At 35.4% G+C, this 18998-nt stretch overlaps 3 protein-coding genes across 5 annotated transcripts; 2 read left to right on the top strand and 1 right to left on the bottom strand.

Moving 5' to 3' along the window:
* Positions 1-1110: 1110 nt before the first annotated feature.
* Positions 1111-5167, top strand: LOC132048368 (uncharacterized). The gene is made up of 4 exons (XM_059439276.1): positions 1111-2282; positions 2615-2998; positions 3951-4147; positions 4794-5167. Exons 1-4 carry the CDS (start codon positions 1316-1318, stop codon positions 5049-5051), a joined length of 1806 nt encoding a protein of 601 aa, XP_059295259.1. The 5' UTR covers positions 1111-1315; the 3' UTR covers positions 5052-5167.
* Positions 5168-6440: 1273 nt separating this feature from the next.
* LOC132047092 (granule-bound starch synthase 2, chloroplastic/amyloplastic) lies at positions 6441-12355 on the top strand. Its single transcript, XM_059437989.1, has 8 exons — positions 6441-6831; positions 7288-7888; positions 8590-8654; positions 9053-9130; positions 9225-9335; positions 9516-9560; positions 9803-9976; positions 11004-12355. The coding sequence occupies exons 1-8, from the start codon at positions 6613-6615 to the stop codon at positions 11958-11960; spliced, it is 2250 nt and encodes a 749-aa protein (XP_059293972.1). The 5' UTR covers positions 6441-6612; the 3' UTR covers positions 11961-12355.
* Positions 12356-12587: 232 nt separating this feature from the next.
* Positions 12588-18183, bottom strand: LOC132047093 (defective in cullin neddylation protein AAR3). 3 transcript variants are annotated; one of them, XM_059437991.1, is made up of 10 exons: positions 17924-18183; positions 17344-17461; positions 16397-16448; positions 15858-15933; positions 15655-15737; positions 14492-14588; positions 14146-14191; positions 13522-13604; positions 13112-13443; positions 12588-12957 (listed from the first exon to the last, which is right to left on the bottom strand). In XM_059437991.1, exons 1-9 carry the CDS (start codon positions 17955-17957, stop codon positions 13127-13129), a joined length of 906 nt encoding a protein of 301 aa, XP_059293974.1. In that variant the 5' UTR covers positions 17958-18183; the 3' UTR covers positions 12588-12957; positions 13112-13126. The 3 variants fall into 3 exon arrangements, with proteins under 3 accessions (XP_059293974.1, XP_059293973.1, XP_059293975.1); XM_059437990.1 differs by having other exon boundaries at positions 12588-12954; positions 17924-18181; XM_059437992.1 differs by lacking the exon at positions 16397-16448 and having other exon boundaries at positions 12588-12954; positions 15858-15929; positions 17333-17461.
* Positions 18184-18998: the final 815 nt, after the last annotated feature.

Below are 18998 nucleotides of genomic sequence, written 5' to 3'. Positions count from 1 at the left end.
GGTTAGATAGCTAGTTACTAACTGTCAAGGTGTAGACGCAATTGACTTGATCCATGATTATCATTCTTATCTTTGAGGTTAGACCAGACACGATGGTGACACAGCATCCTCCTAGTTTAATTTCATCTCTAGGCCCCACATGTCTTCTGATAGTGTTGTCAAATCTTAAATTGCAAGAAAATCATGGCCATTTACTAGTCACGCATAAGCTTGTAGGACGAATGCTTAGGCTATGGCTTTTCTCTTTATATCATTACACATAGTATGCGCGATCAGCGTATTTTTTTTGTCCATATTCTACTATTGGATAGGTGTGATCAATCATTTTAACTAATTTTTCATCACAGTCAAAGTAAAGAACGATTTATCTTTCCTTTGAAGCTCTGGAATGAAGATACAATTTATTTTTATAAAAAATTATAGTGTCATGAGAAAGGAGCGGACTCGTGTAGATCGCCTTGCGCCCCGCGGCCCCAACCTTAACCGTTTGCCTCTCCAAAGGACAATTCTAATTTCTTTATCTTAACATGTAGACATTGATAAAAGTTTTCAGTATACCTAATCTTATCATACAGAAGTTTCCCTGCAGTTTTCACAAAGATTCTTTCAACTTCCCTTTAATAACCAAGATTCTAGCAAATAACAAAAAGTATGATATTCATTTAATCATTTAAGAACAACATTCTTCTCTTCTGTATGGGGAGCTTCTAAATAAGATCGACGAGTCACTTTTGGCGCAGGGCATGCAGCCTCTTTTTATGAGTTCAACACAACTCAGTTTATATGTAAAGAAAAATAAAAATTTCAATAAATATAAATTATGAATAGCTAATTTTAAAAAGACGACGTATTCAGGCTACACATCTTAAAAATTGAACAGTAAAATTTAAATTCGGGGTCTGTCATTGCTTGTTAGTGTGGCATGATTCTGACAGTATTATATGGTGGTTTTTATAATATTAACTAAGAGAAAACTTCTTAATTCGTAATGCTTGTAGTACAGAGTTTAAGAATGCACAGGACACCAACTGCATTATGAGCCACGTTTTGTCTCCCCTGATAAGAAAGTTGAAAACCCCTCTAACAAAAATTATCAATATAATGACCCACTAACAACTATTGTACGTATAACCTAGTCAACGCAAGCAAGCTGCTTCAATTGGATAACTACCCTCCACGCATTTCTAGCTCCAAGTTTTAAAAAAAGAAAGTGCGAAAGCATATACTTAAACTCATACTTAAAAGAACTCAAACCAAACTTGCTCCTTCATTAACAAGAACCTATAGTTTTTGGGAGTCTCTGTGGATTTCTGAAATGACCCCTCTATCGACCTGTTGGCTTTTGATTGAACTATACGTGATCCCACATGGATTTCTAAAGTGGTTTTTCTTGAGCTTCAATGTCCACCCTTTTTTTCTAGTTATCTGTCAACTTTATCTTTGGATAAAGGTGTTACTAGGATTTCTATTGACCTTCTTCCTATTTGTTTATAGGTTCTCATGTTTCTTAATTTCATACGTGTTAAGATTGCACAAATTATGCGTACTCTTCTCCAAGAAATACTCCATCGATCCAAATAAAAATCCAGTCATCATAGAAGAGGTTGAGGAGTACTTTGATATACCAAATACCGAAAGCCAAAATGAAATCGTCCTTTATACGAGCTTGAACATGAGAAGTACTAGTAATTCGTGTGGTACGGTCAATTTGAACATGAAAAATAAATCGTACGACGACATGATCTATGTATATGATTTTCAAACTAGAGTTTCTCAAATGTTTGCTAAAAATCACAAGATTAGTTCACTTGTTGAACCGAATCAAGGTGAGTCTATGAAACTTGAAGAACATGAAGAGAATCTTAGTCATGAAGTAGTTGACGGTTGTTCAGTCAATTCTTCTGTTGATGAAAATAAGAATAGTATATTTGATAATTATAATGTCGCCCCTTTATCTCCCGGTCCAATTTTATCATATAAAGAGCTAGAACAAGAGTTTTCTGTATCGGATTCTGTTTCCAGTTTTTCACCAGGTATTAATCATCCGGGGCTGGACGAATATTTTCCATCTCCTATTAGCTCTAATTTGTCGTCCCCGTTGGATTATGGCACGTTGAACCAAAATTTTCCGTCACTTAGTAGCCATACAAATGATATGGTAATGGATCAACAGCTGGTATATACAAGTTATGCTGAGGAAGAAGTGGACTTTTTGTACGAGAAATATGCTGAAAGCATGAGCTGGTTTGATGTTCTCAATCATGACAGGCTATGTGCCTTAAGTGAGTTTTTCCTTTTCTACTTTTGCTCAATAACTTCACAATATATTTTTTTCATTTCAATTTTTTAATATCATTCGTGTCTGGCCAGTTTAAACGCACCTCAACTATTTCATCAGATACTTGCTATACCTCTCATCAGCATATAAATATTCGGTAGCAATGCATAAAGCTAGAAAGATAAAAAGAAATAAGCTAATCTTTGTTGTTTTTATATATTGAGAATTGAACTCTGGGAGTGAAATCTTTTGTTCTTCAATTTTCTAGAACTATATATGTCTCTCTAAGTAGTTAATTACTGTGCTTAACAATGTGATTGTTGATTAATTGTTTAGGTGCAGTACTGAGGAAGCACTTGTCAAGTCCTAATGCATTTGATTGCGAAATGAAGGCTAATGATATCCAATATATTTCTTTAAGCAAAGTGGCAAAAAAAAGACTTGTGAGGAGCTTAGAGAGTGATTTAGAGTTGGTTTATGTGGCACAATCATGTTTGTCATGGGAAGCACTTCATCATCAGTACAAAAAAGTAGAGGCTCTTTCTTGTTCAACTTCGAAAAATGGTGTCTTTTATGGTAAAGTAGCAGCCAGATTTCAGAAATTCCAAGTACTCTTAGAAAGATTTGTGGAAGATGATAGCTGTGGAGGCAAAAGACATTTGAATTATGTTCATCGAAGGATTTCCCAAAAGAATCTCCTCCAAGTTCCAGAGGTTTCTGGTAATCTTTGCCACTTTTCCTTTTTTAAGAATTCAATATCTATAGATTGTTACATTTCAAGTCGCCTAAATATTAATTACAAGTAATCATTCATAAAAAGAAGGAAAATTAGTAACCTCTAAAATAAGATAAATTACTCTTGCTAAATACACTTGGTATCTTTTTAACTATCGATATCTACCATTGTCTAACGTTGACTTACATGGTAGATTGGGATTCATTAGTACGTGGCTTATCTACTTCCTACGTGTAACAACTGGATGTCCATTTTTTCTAGGAGTATTAATTAACACTTTGATAGTAGTTCTTCATAAATAATGAGTGCTTAATTATATTACGTGAAACTTTACTATCAAGTTGAGTAGACCCGTTGTCTTCTAGTTAGCTAGTGCAATTGTTTTATAACGAGCATACACGCCACATTATTTTATTTTCGTTACATGCACTTTCACTTGTTACAAATTATTAAGGATATCTCAGTCAACATTGATTTTAATTTGTCCTGCTGCTAAAAGAGGGTAATGACATTCAGTGAGCCTTAGCTGACTAATTGACTATAATTAGTTTAATTCATGATTAATTAAACTCACTCCCATCTAATAGCTAAATACAAGTTTATTTTGTCCTTGCCTTCTATCTTATTCTGGTATCTTTACGATTGCATGTCAGACACGTTATTAAAGAAAATATATTATTAGTGTTGAAAAAGATAGAACATACAGACAAAGAGACATTTTAAGAGTGTATTTTTCTAATGCCTTCGCAGCAGGGCTGAATTAAAGTTTTAGCTATGGGTTTGTTAGAATCCAATAACCTTGGTCAAATCATGTATTTGTGTTGAGAAATTTATTTAATAGGTATAAATAAAATAATCAGAACTAATGAATTGCTTTATCTAAAATCTAGAATTAATCCATAAACTCAAAATTCTGAATCTACCTCTACTTTGCAGGATATGTTGAATCGAATGAAAGACTGAATGGAGAGACAAGCAAGGCAATAGAAGTGCTAAAGGCTATAGAGAAATGCATAAGTGCTTTCTGGTTTTATGTAAGAACAGATAGCAAGAAAAGGTTGTGGAGTCAATCGCGTGTAGAAGACCCCAGAGACATCCTACTCCGGCATGACTTAATTAAGAAACTTCAAATGGTAGGCCTCTCACAAAGTTCTAACTTAAGGGTATGTTTGGTATAACGAAAAAAATATTCTCTGTAAAATATATTCAGAAGATAAATCATTTTCTGAAGATAATCATTTTTTTTGACCTGCTTTGAAATGTTTTTGAAATTGAAATGTCTATCGAAAAGAACCTCTCTAACTTAGGGGTAAAGAGCGTCTGATGACAATACTCTTTACCTCTGCATCATACACCCGCGACTACACCTGAGATATGTTGTAAGTCATTTTCTGATGTTTGGTTGCCAGGAATAGATATTTTAATCTGTAAATATTTTCACCAAAAGAGGAAAAATAACTATATCGATCACTATTTTAACTATTGGGCGGAAGTAAATAGTTAGACATTCTTATCAATCATTAATAAAATAAATATCATAATATTGTAGGCCTGTTTGCTGATATTGTTACAATGAATCTTTAACAAATATTTTTTCTCATAAAATACCTTTTTACTCTACAACCGAACACTGAAAAATATTTTCTAGAAAATAAGTCATTTTCCGGAAAACATTAATGCACACCAAACACACCATTTAAATGTATAATCTAACTGAAGAAGTAGTTGAGATGTTGAGCAAGAACTGACTCGATATTATTACTTGTTTATATCCTGAAGAAAGAGTTATGGGTGAAGGACGTCAAAGGTAAGAGAAAATGCTGGCTGAGAAGAGCAACAAAGCCTCAATTACAAGGAGAATATACCAAGATAGACTTTGTGTTGACATTGATAGACATGAAGCTGGTGTCAAAGGTTCTTCATATGTCCATCATTTCTAAATCTCATCTGAAATGGTGCCAACAGAAGCTTAATAATATAGAGTTCAAAGATGGTCAAATTTTAAGGACCCCCACTAGCCTGCTGTTTCCATCTTGATCAGACCTTTTTTAAAAAAAAAAAAAAAAAAAATTTCCTGAACTAGTTTGTGAATATTTAAGCATAGTTGTTCTTCTTGTACCAAGACTGGCATGTAAATAAATTACAATTACTTAGCTTCTTCTTTTTGGGCTACATACTACTCTAGCTAGCTTTTCTACGATCCATGTATAATAACTACACTGTTCTATATATAATATACTACCATGTTAATTTAGTACCAGCATCAACCTTTTATTTGCTACTGTACACCAAAAAAATCGTTTTTACATTTATCTGATGACGTGTAAAATAATCACTATGGAAGACAAAATGGATAAATCAATCACTGGAAATAAAGGTGAAGCATCATTATTGCTTAACTAAAAGCGAAACTAGTAAGTCATAATGTTCTAAATCTCCTCCTAATTAAGAAAAGTCACTACCTAAAACTTTTTCACTTTTCTGTTTTGACCCTTTCTTTCACTAGCTTGTTTTCTTTGCTTCCATCTCCTTAGAAAGGGCTAGCTCCTTTGTTGTCTGCATGAGTACTCAACTTTTGTTTGTACAGCGAGACATCCAAAGGGCCAACCATGTAAACTGAAAAGAACCTTCTTAAGGACTTTTTATTCAAAAGTTACTCGCCTTTTAATAAAAAGAAAGTTGGATACTGCAAGTTAATTATTTCTGTAAATCAACTCATCGCTGAAGCTCTCACATCCAGTGGCGGATCTAGAATTTTCAATCAGGGTGTTCTGAAAAACAATTGAACCATCTTTTGCATTTGTTCAGAGTGTTCAAAAGTCAATATATGTACATGAATACAAAAAATTTACCCTAAATATACACTGTAATTTTTTATCCAGAATGTTCGGGTGAACATCCTGAACCTTTACTACATCTGCCACTTCCCACATCTCTTCAATACTTCAAAAGCAAGAGTTTAACTTTTACCCAACAAGTGTAGCTTTTTACCATAACAGATCATGTAAGAAAATATACAAATATTATTATTCATAATAAGTGTTTATTAGTAACTTCATAATTATGGTAGGTGGATTTAAACTTTTTATACAGTATTGTATTTAATAAAACACAACAATAAAGTCGTAAAATGACTCATCAAAAATCAAGAGTTTGGACTATCAAATGGCATTGGACCGTCCAATGTCATTTTCACAAGGGACTAAAAGAAAATGCTCACTCGCTAGTGGTAACTGGTAAGGGTAGTGACAAAGCCATGATTTACACGTGATATTCCCAATACCATAAGTTTCATATAAGAGGACCCCACCTATATTACATCCATCAAAACTCTAAGTTTCTGGTTTCTAAACGGAGCTTGCGATTCCCAGTGAATCTGAACCTCACACAAATCCCTTGCTTGATTTTTCCTTCATTGGGACCTTTGTAACAGTTACTTCTTCCTTTCTCTTTCAATCTTTCTTCACAATATACGCACCTATTCACTGTACTAGTCATATATCTCAACTAGGTTTCTTGATTTACCAATTATCTCAATTGGGTCACTTTGGTTCTTGAATTCTTATTATCTTTCTGACTTTACTTGATTGTCATTGTAATGGAAAATTCAATTCTTCTTCATAGTGGAAATCAGTTCCAACCCAAGTTACCCTTTTTTGCAATTAGGCCCAAAAAGCTATCACTAGTTAAGCGTGTTAAAGCGACAGGCAAAAGTCCTGGGGAAGGTGCAAGTGGTGATGAATCAGATGAAACTTTACAGGCTACAATTGAAAAGAGTAAAAAAATGTTAGCCATGCAACAGGACCTACTTCAACAGGTAATTTCATTGGTATTCAATTATAAAATAAAAAAGAAATGTTTTCTTTTTGTCTAATCAGAAAGATAAAGGGGAGTAAAGGGTGTTTATTTTAGGGCCGTTTGACTGGTCACCCAGTGTTTCTTTTTTCCTCAAGTGTGAATATATATGCTACAGTTATGAGGAATGGAAATTCTGCTTTAGGATAGTTGACATGTTCCTATTTTCTGCATGTGAAATTTGAAAATAAATCTATGATTAAGTAACTTATATATCTAGTTGATTGATCTTTGTCTGAGAAGTTGTTTCAGGATGTTGTGGATAAAGAGAGGAACCATGTTCTGATTTTGAAAAGGAAAAGTTTGTCTGTAGAATAATGTGTTACTGTAGTTAATATGGTTTTTCTTTTACTTGTCTTCCTGAGTATAATTTGTACATTCTTGGAGTGTCTTCATCCTTGAATTCTTTGCATATCAGATTGCAGAAAGAAGAAAAGTAGTCTCTTCAATAAAAAGCAGCCTCGCAGATGCCAAAGGTACTTATGATGACGGGAATGGTAGCTTATCAAATATTGACGTGGGTAAAGAATATAATGGTACTTTATCTACTCCAATTACTGATGTCCAAAAAACTACACCGCCAGCTATAACCCAAGATTTTGTTGAAAATAAAAAAGAAGTTAAAAGGGACCTGTCTCAGGAAGAGCAGTTGAAAACCGGTACTCGGAAGGCAGCTCAATCCGATGAAAGGGCCCCACTGTCAAGATCATCCATCACGGGCAGTAGCCAGACTTCCTCTACTGTAACTTCTGCCAAAAGAACATTAAATGTCCCTCGAGAAGCTTCAAAGTCCAGTCAACAGAAGATCCAGTCTTATGTGCCTTCATTCCTTCAAGAATCTTCAGCACAATCCTATTTGGAACAGAAGAGTGACAATCTTGAAGGATCAAGTGCTGAGAAGGCAAACACAGAGACTGAAGATCCTGTGGATGTAGATGAGAAACCGCCTCCATTGGCAGGAACAAATGTGATGAACATTATTTTGGTTGCTGCGGAATGCGCTCCATGGTCTAAAACAGGTATATTTTACACTAGATATTATCTTTTGTCCTGGAACAAATGCATAAGTTGTTGTGTTATCCACAATTGAAGTTTCTGTAACTGTTTCTATCCTAATTCTGTTGATGATACTTCTCAAAGTCATATCAACTGCAAAAGTGTAAGACTAGCATTAAGATATTGAAAATGAGGTGCTTGTTGTTTCTTTTCACCAACTTATAGTGTTAATGAAGTTTTCACTATTCCGTGATCTCTAGAGTAAATGGGATAACTAATTGGTATAAGGATGAACATATTCTCCTACCAATCAAAAGTATTATCTGACATAGTCTTAGTCACGTGAAGTGAGACATATAAGGAAATGAAAAACCATCACCAATCATCCAAAGTGAGATGATAAAGCAAATGTCAAATGGAAAAGGATATTGATCTGCTTACCTTTTTCACTATTGTCGTAATGTTCCCTTCTAGATGGTTGAGGATGGCTGGAGGATTTGTTGGTTCCTCAAACTTTTATTTGTCTGGTAGCTTTTCTGTTCACTTCATTTATTGAAAACTAGAATCTCCATTGTACATCCTCCAGTTCGAGCTCGGTGCATGTACAGATATTCATGATTCGTACACATTTGTCACACTTTCCTGTTGCATGAGTATTATTGTGTTTATATATCTAGATACATATCAGTGCAAGCATATGTTTTACTTGTGAAGAGTTTTTCAGGTGGGCTGGGAGATGTTGCTGGAGCATTACCCAAGGCTTTGGCTCGACGTGGCCACAGAGTTATGGTTAGTTTAATCTTTCACGTTGTTAATTGTCATGTGCATAAAAACCATGTTTCAAGCTGAATGTAGCGCACAGATAAATTCTGTCCATGAAGTCTCAGAATACTCTGCACGAGGTGTTGTATTCTCTATCTATCATCTTCCCAACCATTGGACAAGTTAATGTGTGATATAAATGAACAAGGTTTGCAAAACCTATGACCAGATGAACCACTTGAAAGATCATATCATTAAATGATTTTGTGACAATATTTTCTTTTTTGACACATCATACAGCCAACAAAGCTATAGATCGTTTAGTAATTAGTACTTAGAATTTTGCCTTTTCATTCCAAATGCATAGGATGAGATGTTATTTGACATGGAGTTTCCTTTTTTCTCCCCATTTCCCTGAAACTTAGGTTGTGGCACCTCGTTATGGCAACTATGCTGAACCTCAAGATTCTGGTGTAAGAAAAACTTATAATGTTGATGGTCAGGTATGCTTGATTGCATTTATAACTGTAGTTTTTAACTTATGCTTGTGATTTAATTGCTATCCGTATCTAAGCATATATGTTTGAAACTGTGCAGGATGTGGAAGTGACTTTCTTCCAAGCCTTTATTGATGGTGTGGACTTTGTTTTCATTGAAAGCCACATGTTTCGGCACATGGAGAACAATATTTATGGAGGGAATCGTGTGGTAAACCGCCCTGCGCCCACTTTTCTTCTAGTTTTTAATCCTAATTCGGAATTTCAAACTCCTAGATTTACATTGAAGTCGTATTTGAATTGTTTATTACAAAGTTCCTTTTTCATAAATAGTTTTCGCATGTACCTATTTGGCTATCTTTTAACTTCTTTTTTCCCCTTCCTGTTGCAGGATATATTAAAACGCATGGTTTTATTTTGCAAAGCAGCAGTTGAGGTATGACTTCTGATATTTATGGAACCTTACACTAATTATTGCCCAATGGCTCCCTACACTATCTGTCTACGAGACGCCACATTGGCCATTAATCAATCTTTGTAATCAACACCCAAAATAAACCTTACCTAGTCATGCTGTTTGAGCATGATTTACCCATGCTTACATTTTGCCTACTAGTATTCCTTTGATTTAAAAAAATATTTTTGATGATATTTAACATGGCTGATTTGCTATTTCAGGTTCCTTGGCATGTCCCATGTGGTGGTGTCTGTTATGGAGATGGAAATTTGGTGTTTATTGCTAATGATTGGCATACTGCTTTATTGCCAGTGTACCTGAAAGCTTATTATCGCGACAATGGAATGATGAAATATACAAGATCTGTCCTTGTGATTCATAACATCGCTCATCAGGTTAGTTTCATCAGCAACTATATAGCAGTTTTCTAATCCACCTGTGCCTTTTTATTTCCAATGGTTTAACAGTATAGCCATTTTATGTTCCAATAGAGGTTGGTCTTAAATCATGATGTCTATGACTACTAACGCATAGGGTTAAAGTAAATGATTACTTTGATAGAAGGGTAGAGGGGTGGGCCTATTGCCCATTGAGTTTCGAACTGTGGGCTAGCTGGCACTCGGAATTTCTCGGTTACAACAACAGCAACAATAACATACTCAGTGAAATCCCACAAAGTGGGGTCTGGGAGGGTAGAATGTACACAGATCTTACCTAGGTAGAGGGGCTGTTTCCGGTAGACCCTCGGCACAAGGACCAGGGATTTCTCGGTTATCAAAAAATAATAAAATAAAAATAAAGTGAAATAAAATAATGACTAAAACAATATGAGATTAACCCGCCAAAGAACAGAACAATATGAGATTAACCCGGCAAAGAACAAAGGAAAATCTTGAAGAAATTACCAAAATATATGGCGTACATGACGTTTTATATAAACAAAGTACAAATCTACCTTTTCCCCATGTGCTATGATTAAGCACAATGATGCATTTTGCTTCTTCTGCTAGCTATTATCTTTTCTTTATTTTTCTTGCCTCATTTGATACGTAATTGAATACAACTTTCATTTGATAAAGAATTTGCTGCATTTAAGATACAGAGGAGGGTTATGGAGTGAGCAAATTTTATGCATGTAACCACCAGAGAACTAGAAATATATGACCTACTTTGACTTGTGCAATTGCTTTAAAATATTTTTGGTAAATTATTACTTTAAGTATTACGCGAAGAGCGTAAAACAATGGTTTGAAATATAGAACAGTAGAGTAATTGGAGCTCTCCCTTCCCAAATTCTGCATTTGTTAGTATTTCCTGATTTGAGTCATTTATTTTATCTTTCGGTGACGTAAATAAGGGTTATAGCAATCTTAACCAGCCTTTCTTCACTTTCATCTCTATAATTTGTTCCACTGCATGCAGGGTCGTGGTCCTTTGGAGGATTTTTCATATGTAGGTCTTCCACCACACTACATGGACACTTTCAGGTTGTATGACCCAGTAGGAGGTGAGCATTTCAACATTTTCGCAGCTGGTCTAAAGACAGCAGATCGTGTAGTTACAGTTAGTCATGGATATTCATGGGAACTAAAAACTTCCGAAGGTGGCTGGGGATTGCATGATATAATTAATAAGAACGATTGGAAATTTCGGGGTATTGTAAATGGGATCGATACAAAAGAGTGGAACCCTGAGTTGGATGTTCACGTACAGTCAGATGGTTACGTGAACTACTCCCTGGACACACTGCAGACCGGCAAGCCTCAATGTAAAGCTGCATTGCAGAAGGAACTTGGTTTACCAATTCGCGATGATGTCCCACTGATCGGTTTCATTGGGAGGCTAGACCCACAAAAGGGTGTTGATCTGATAGCTGAGGCAGTGCCTTGGATGATGGGTCAGGATGTGCAACTGGTCATGTTGGGGACGGGCAGGCGTGACCTTGAACAGATGCTAAGGCAATTTGAGTGCCAACACAACGATAAAATTAGAGGATGGGTTGGTTTCTCTGTGAAGACTGCTCATCGTATAACTGCTGGTGCAGACATTCTTCTCATGCCTTCTAGATTTGAGCCTTGCGGATTGAACCAGCTTTATGCTATGAAATATGGGACTATTCCTGTTGTTCACGCAGTAGGAGGACTCAGAGATACTGTGCAGCCTTTTGATCCTTTTAATGAGTCAGGACTAGGTTGGACCTTCAGTAGGGCTGAAGCTGGTCAGCTGATCCACGCATTAGGAAATTGCTTACTGACTTATCGCGAGTACAAAAAGAGTTGGGAGGGAATTCAGACACGCGGTATGACACAAGACTTAAGTTGGGATAAGGCTGCTCAGAACTATGAAGAAGTTCTTGTCGCTGCCAAATATCAGTGGTGAGGTTCATGCCATTCTATCAAGTTTTAATGAAGGCATTTCAGCTCCTCCTTAAGAGGGTCTAAATATTGAGTTTTTGCTGGGTATATCTGATAACGGCATTAATTTTGCTTAACCAATGCAAGTCCAAAATCCTCGTCTTTCTTCAAGTGACTGAATTTCAGAGCCCTAATCCCGTCTCGACATGAGAGGATGCAACAAGTTGGCTAATTGTCATACCACTACGTCATCTCGAATGGTTGCTGTGCTTTGGTCATATACATTTGTATATATTCTTTTTAGCTACCAACATCTAGTTATATATAGCCAATCTCTACTCTATCTTTGTTGAAAGTTGTAAGGAATCAGCTACTGTCAAATATCATGCGTATGAATGTGACCCAATTTTAGTTTCCAGATGTATTATCTCTATAAGGTCTAGTAAGTTAGGCTCATGACATTGCACTTGTATCTTGGAATAAGCCTGATGCATGAGAGTTTCAACATCGATTTATTCCCATGCGAGCGCTATGCAAGGAACATTAATTACCATTTGAAATTGATTTGAAACGCTTAAAAGACCTTAGAGTACACCTTTACGTTTGCTCCAGAAACGTCACATGTCCAGACACCCAAGAGGATTAAAAGCAGCATCAGAAAGTCACTTGAATGCGTAATTTAACACCACTGGCAGATAATATTATTACAGTTCAAATTGAATCTTATTTTTAAAAGAGAATCCTTCATCATGTCACACCTACCGAAATGATTCTGACTGTCACAATTCCGGAAATCAATCTATGGCAATCAACGATTCTGCTCTCTGATTGTGCTCTGTTGCTAATTCTAGATAACAAACCTACATAATCCCAGTTCTACTTCACTTCAATCTGATACTTGCAAATACTCGCATGCTTTTCTGCACTCTTTGTTCTCATACCCACAGATCATCTTGCGCTAAATAGAATTTGGAAGATTACCAATGACAATTAGCACTCCTTCCAGATCACCGATGGTTCTGCTACAGAAAGCACATAATTAGTTACCAGATTTTAATGTGGAAAACTAGTTGAAAAACAAGAAAAAGAATGTCAGATCACACTATTTCATGATACATTGCAAAAAGGAACAGTTCACACCCAAAAAGGAATAAAACATGATATCTAAATATCTACCAGATAAAAAACCTTCTATGTATAGGAAACTCTCCTCTGTTTATCAAACTGCAAACATGAAGGACCTGACAAGAGTCCCGCAAAACCCTTGGACAGACATCCTTCAACAGCGCATGGAGATGCAGAATGATTTAACGGGCTATTTGGTTTAACCACTTCCAAGTAACCATGTGATTGGTTTCCATTCCAGTGAACACTTTGGTTGCCAAAATTAATGTGCCTCCTCTTGGAATTGACAATCGCATCCATGCTTGGATATCCATGAGATGATTCTTCTTCTCTCAGTAAATTGCCACAAGATTTCCTCTTCAAACCAGGAAAGTTTTTCAATCCTGCGCAAGAACACAGATATGTAATAATAATATTGATAATTCAGTGTGATCCAAGAAAGTATCTTCAGCAGCAATTACCAGGGAAAGATTCCTCGTATGGCTGGGCCCCCGAATCACCGCAGCTACAAAATGAGTTAGAAATAGTATTGACTCCTCCAATCCTGCATAACAAATATGCTTTGTCAAATCTAGTAAAAAAAAAAAAAAAGCAGTGGAAATTGTTTATGACTGATACAGGGAAGTACATAGGACTGATACAGAAAGCAAGGCCAAGATTTCTCTATCAGTTTATGCTGCAGTCTGAACCTAAATTAAGACCCCAACCATGATGATCCAAGACAGACACCAAAGCCCACGAAGTTCTATTCGATCAGTCACCTCAGTAAGTCCCCAGAATTTATTCATCTTTGTCGATGAGATGAATATTATGAATGATACAAGTGAATGATAAAGATCAATCTCCTGAATCATATCATACTATGCTTATATTCTCTAAGCACGAGCAATATGGGGTAATTGCATATCTAAGATACGCTTGCCATACATGTTATAACCTCTTTGCACCCCAAAAATGAAGAAAAGAGAGAAGAGAACCCATTACTGTTCCAGGTAATATTTCTAAATAGGGGACCAATTTAATCTAAATGACAGAAGCGGCAACACGTAATTTGATTTCCACGAGAAAATTGGTTAGTCGCCAACCTGTACATGTGCTCAACAAAGTCATCAATCAAAACAGGCCAAGCTCCTGCGAGAAGATCACCAAAAAAAGGCGTTAAACAGAGAAGTAAGAATGTTAAAAACATGATTATCATCATAATTGAAAACCACAAATGGATTGAAAGTTCATATAAGATAGAGTCAATAAACATCTCTCTATCAGTGATCAATATTGTCAGGTATTAAGCTCATCACTCATTACGTGAGCAAAATATAGGATCTTCAGGAACCAAACTAAGCAATAAGTCTATATTAAGTATGACTAAGGGTCAAATTGAAAGTCCTGGAAGGTGATAATTTGAAAAGCTACAACTGCATAAATTTATACCTTCCCGATCATACCCTTCAAGATTTTCATGCACAGAACGGCTGAAGGCCAAAACTTGCTGCCAAGTATCCTCAGATATATTGTATCGCTGATTTTCCTGGAAATTTAGACAGTAAACAATAATCATTATATAGGAAAATTGGAAGTTAGCAACATTCTGCAATCTGCAGTCACCCAACCACAAAATGGAATATCATTCTTTGTGAAGCAAGGTACCACCATGGAAGCTAGTTGACAAATACAAGCCTAAGTAATGCATAAAATTTTCAGGAATTCGCAGCCAATCCCACTACAGCTGAAAACCCCAATACCCAAACCAAAAGCACAGACAACAACAAAAACACAATCACAACGAAAGACAAAAGAAGGAAATCTACCAGATGGCAAAACCTTTTTTTTTTCTTTTGCAAAAGTTTATTAATAATGGGAACATCTCATGTATAACTCCGGCTGTGAGAGCTTGCTCACATTGTCGGTCCAAGCCGGATAAAAAGAGGAAGGTAGCGGTAGGCAACCAGCCAGTCTAAAACTAGCAAATTTCATGATGGCCGGCCCTAAGCCGGATAAAAGGAGGAGGGCTGCGGTAGGCAACCAGCCAGCCTAAATTTAGCCAATTTCATGATGAATCCTCACATGTTTGGAACTGAGGCTGCTGTTGTTGTTTGGGAACTCTCATGTATTCAAGTAGTACACGCAGAAGTAGAGAATCCACAACTTAATATGATTCTCTACTAATGACACCGAACGTTTTCTACAAACAGGAATTTCATGGGTCCAAAAAGAAACAACGAACAAGAGGTTGGTCCTCAATATACATAGATATTCTCTATCCCTTGAAATGCTCTCCAATTTCTCTCCTTCCATATGCCTATGAATCACATGAGTGCTAAAGGCGTGACATCCCACGACCTTCGACTTCTCTTCATCAGATGACAAAATGTTATTGTTTGTATTCCGTTGATTTTAAGACAAACTTATCAAAACAGACTAATTCTCTACTCAAATAATCTCAAAGAAACCAAGTTTCAAACAAGCACATGTCTACTCTGTAATTGATGAATTCATTCAGTCTTAAAATTCAACGATTCTTAACACATACAAACAGATAAATAATACAAATTCGAACACATGACAAGAGATCAATCAGCGGCTCTGACACTTACCTCAACAAAGTTGCACCAGTGGTCAAGTAGCCGAAACCTTCCAGCTAAAACTATTTTCCAAGCAGCAACAGCTTTGCTTATAGCTGAAAATATTTTTAAACTCTAACATAAGATTGAAATAGAGCTAACTGCACTAGAAATGCTTTATGAAGCATGAGCAAACTGCTTGCAAAATCATCAGAAGTAATCAATTATCAACTTACTGATGTTCTTTTGTCCATTTTCTCTGCAAACGAAGAAGACAAAATCATAGAAACGCGAGAACTCAGAGAAGTCTGCCTACAAAAAGGAAATACATTATGAAGTATTTCAATCATCATAAGTTGGAAAAAAGAGAGGAAAACAAATAGAAAAACAGGGAAACAAATCCCCCCTTCCCCAACCCAAGCTCCTATATTTACTACTCCCTCCGTCCCAATTTAAATGTCTTACTTTCCTTTTTGGTTTGTCCCAAAAAGAGTGCCCTTTTTCTATATTTAATAAGTCGACAATTCAAACATCCTACATGGCAAGTTTATAACCACAAGATTCAAATAACTTTTGGCTACTTCACACATCTTTAATTTAAGGCCACAAGATTAAAAAGTCTCCCTTTATTTTTTGAACTTCGTGCCAAGTCAAAGTAAGACACTTAAATTGGGACGGAGGGAGTAACAAATATAAGATAGTTTTTTTTTTTTTTTTTTTTTTTTTTTCAAATTAAAGAAAATCAGATCATCATAACATCATCTAATGAACAAACCTCCAAATTCAACCGCATCATAAGCTTGTACACTTCTTCAAAGATAATTTCCCTGCCATGGGTGAAAATAGATTTCTCAATATTATCAACCTCATATGACCTATCAATAACCCCCAACATAATGAAAGGTTATCTAAGACTAACACAACTAAGCAACATGAGACAAAAGAATGTAGAGAGAGAGCACCAATAAAAAGGGAAAAGCAGAATATGTTTATCAGCATCGGTCTTGGAATCACTTAGTTCACTTGGTAAATGTACTTGGCTTTCCATTGTAATATCACACATATATTCCTACTCAAAACAGAAATGATACCAAAATTTCTTATTCAAAGGGCCTGAGTATCAATACTACTAGATTCAACCACAGATCTGTTAGAATCCGTCAAGCAAATCTATTGAAGTTACTTTTATTCTCTCAACCATTCAGCCGCCAAACCTCTTGTCTTTGCAAGCCATAAACAGCAATTGTTACCCTTGTCTTCACTTAGCTTTATTTGCAATTACCTACTACCCCAGCAAATAACCCTAAATCAGCAAAAGAAAAATTGAAGGATAGTATCTAAGCAATATATATTGCCGTGTAAGTATTTTATACTTTAAAAAGCCATAATGTCTACAGAAGTCCCAACTATTCTTTGATATGAGTCGAGCATTTGCAAGTTTCACAGTCAGGTGTTTCAAGGGGAAAGCAGAAACTTAAAGTTTTGGTGCAACTCTCGCATGGTACCCGAAATAGATATAGTTTTGGACTTCTTCGAATCCTCACATGCATAAAGGATCCAAGTCCAGCAAACTTTTTTGCCACGGTAATCCTTGGTGCTACAGTTTCTGTGAATATATATATTTCGACTCTTCTATTTTGTTTTTACAAGGATTTATCTATTTAGACTCTTGGATGGACACTCAAAAAATGCTGCTAGTTTCATGTCCTACCAAATACATGCCTTTTATGCAAACTTGACTCCACTAATTTCATAAGCTGGTTCAATGCCTCTCTTGAGAATCTCGCTTTCTGCAATTCATTTTCTTGGCTCCCAATAACATACGCACCTGACATGATATCTGCAAAGCAAACACATCACTAAGCAGAGCTACCTAAGTTGGAAAACACCAATTAATTATATAAACCTCATCTATCTATGTAAGATTACCATAGAGTGTTCAGAAATATTCAGAGCCTGTTTGGATGGGCTTATAACTTATGGCTTATAAGTACTTAAATAAGCCACTCCAAACAGGCTCTTAACAAATGATAAAAAGTAAAGCAAAGGGTTTCTACATCAAAACATGAAGATCTTCAACCAAATTTCTAGATCAAAAACAAAAGATTGGAGCTTTGCATCATTTCTTGAATTAAAAGGGTCCAAGAGTTAATGTTTGGTGTTTCCAATTTCAGACATCAAGATTCAGCTCACTGTCCATTAGTAGCACTAAATTAATGACAAACCACAAAGAGCAACAAAAATTACAAAAAAAAAAAAAAAAAAAAAGATGGAAAAATAGAAACTTGATTAAAAACTATACCACAATATTGGCGATAAATATGGAACATATCCATGGCTATAGGAATTAGGGTTCGTGAGATAGAACCCTAATTTAAAGAGAACAACACAAGCTTTCTGTTTTTTTCAGTAGCTATGGTGTTATCTTTTTATCAGCTTTGCTTCTTTTGTATTGGGACACACTTTAGCTGTAAAATTTAAGGTTATTGGAATATTTTGATGCGAATTTTACATCAGAATATTATAGCCACTTGGAGTCTTCCATGTTAAAGTAAAAGTGACAACATGATGACCCTCTGCTTTGTTGGGTTTATTTTATGTTTATTTAAATCCACCAAAATTTAAAAAAAAAAAAAAAATTCTTGTCCTCTTTCTATTTAAATAGGAGTAAATGCATAAAAACACCCTTAAACTTATCTCGAATTACCAGTAACATACTTATACATAGTGGCTTAACTATGTATGAAGTTTAGAAAGTTAAGGTGTTATTACTAACTTTAAAATTACTAGACATTTTTATTTTAAAAATGAATTCTCTTTTTAGTCAATTGTATCGGATGTTTTGATATTGCAGTTATACGTGGTATTTAATTTCAAGAAAAAAATTAGAATGCTTTTTTTTTTTTTCAACTTACATGGCTTTTCTCTTTACTCAATTGTGTTTGATATTTCTATATTAAAGTTCTTTGTGATATTCAATTTCTAAATGCTGGAAAATAAATTTTTGGCTTCACATGTATCTTTAGACCATGACTACAAATAGTTATTCTATCTTTTAGGTTACGTATTTGGCTAGTGAAATTTGATTTCATTATAAAATTTATAACATTATTTATTTAATTATATTTTAATTTTTTTAGGACCGTGCGAACCGCAACAAAATTAACTAGTTGGAATAATAATCTCTGAAATTTCAGATAGCTAGCAATGGATTTTTTTTTAATAGATTTTTCACCAGACAATCAACTGATTCCATCTATCACTCTCGTCTAGTACTTGTTAGGATTTGCCCTGAATTTTCTATCTTATTTGGATTCTACCATATTGTGTTTTACATTAAAAAAGATTTCTTGGTAGAACAGGTTTCCTTTGTGCAA

This window comes from Lycium ferocissimum, chromosome 2, assembly GCF_029784015.1.
Source record: "Lycium ferocissimum isolate CSIRO_LF1 chromosome 2, AGI_CSIRO_Lferr_CH_V1, whole genome shotgun sequence".
In the NCBI taxonomy this organism is placed as follows: domain Eukaryota; kingdom Viridiplantae; phylum Streptophyta; class Magnoliopsida; order Solanales; family Solanaceae; genus Lycium; species Lycium ferocissimum.
This window is presented reverse-complemented; position numbering and strand designations above follow the sequence as displayed.

Coding starts and splice junctions, on each gene's coding strand:
- LOC132048368 (XM_059439276.1), top strand. CDS start 1,316: ATGACCCCTCTATCGACCTGTTGGCTTTTGATTGAACTATACGTGATC. Junction 2,999..3,950: donor CCAAGTTCCAGAGGTTTCTG/GTAATCTTTGCC, acceptor TCTACTTTGCAG/GATATGTTGAATCGAATGAA. Junction 4,148..4,793: donor TAATTAAGAAACTTCAAATG/GTAGGCCTCTCA, acceptor TATATCCTGAAG/AAAGAGTTATGGGTGAAGGA.
- LOC132047092 (XM_059437989.1), top strand. CDS start 6,613: ATGGAAAATTCAATTCTTCTTCATAGTGGAAATCAGTTCCAACCCAAG. Junction 9,336..9,515: donor TTTATGGAGGGAATCGTGTG/GTAAACCGCCCT, acceptor TTCCTGTTGCAG/GATATATTAAAACGCATGGT. Junction 9,977..11,003: donor TTCATAACATCGCTCATCAG/GTTAGTTTCATC, acceptor CACTGCATGCAG/GGTCGTGGTCCTTTGGAGGA.
- LOC132047093 (XM_059437991.1), bottom strand. CDS start 17,957: ATGGATATGTTCCATATTTATCGCCAATATTGTG. Junction 17,462..17,923: donor TATTTATCGCCAATATTGTG/GTATAGTTTTTA, acceptor TTTGCTTTGCAG/ATATCATGTCAGGTGCGTAT. Junction 15,738..15,857: donor AAATGGACAAAAGAACATCA/GTAAGTTGATAA, acceptor AAATATTTTCAG/CTATAAGCAAAGCTGTTGCT.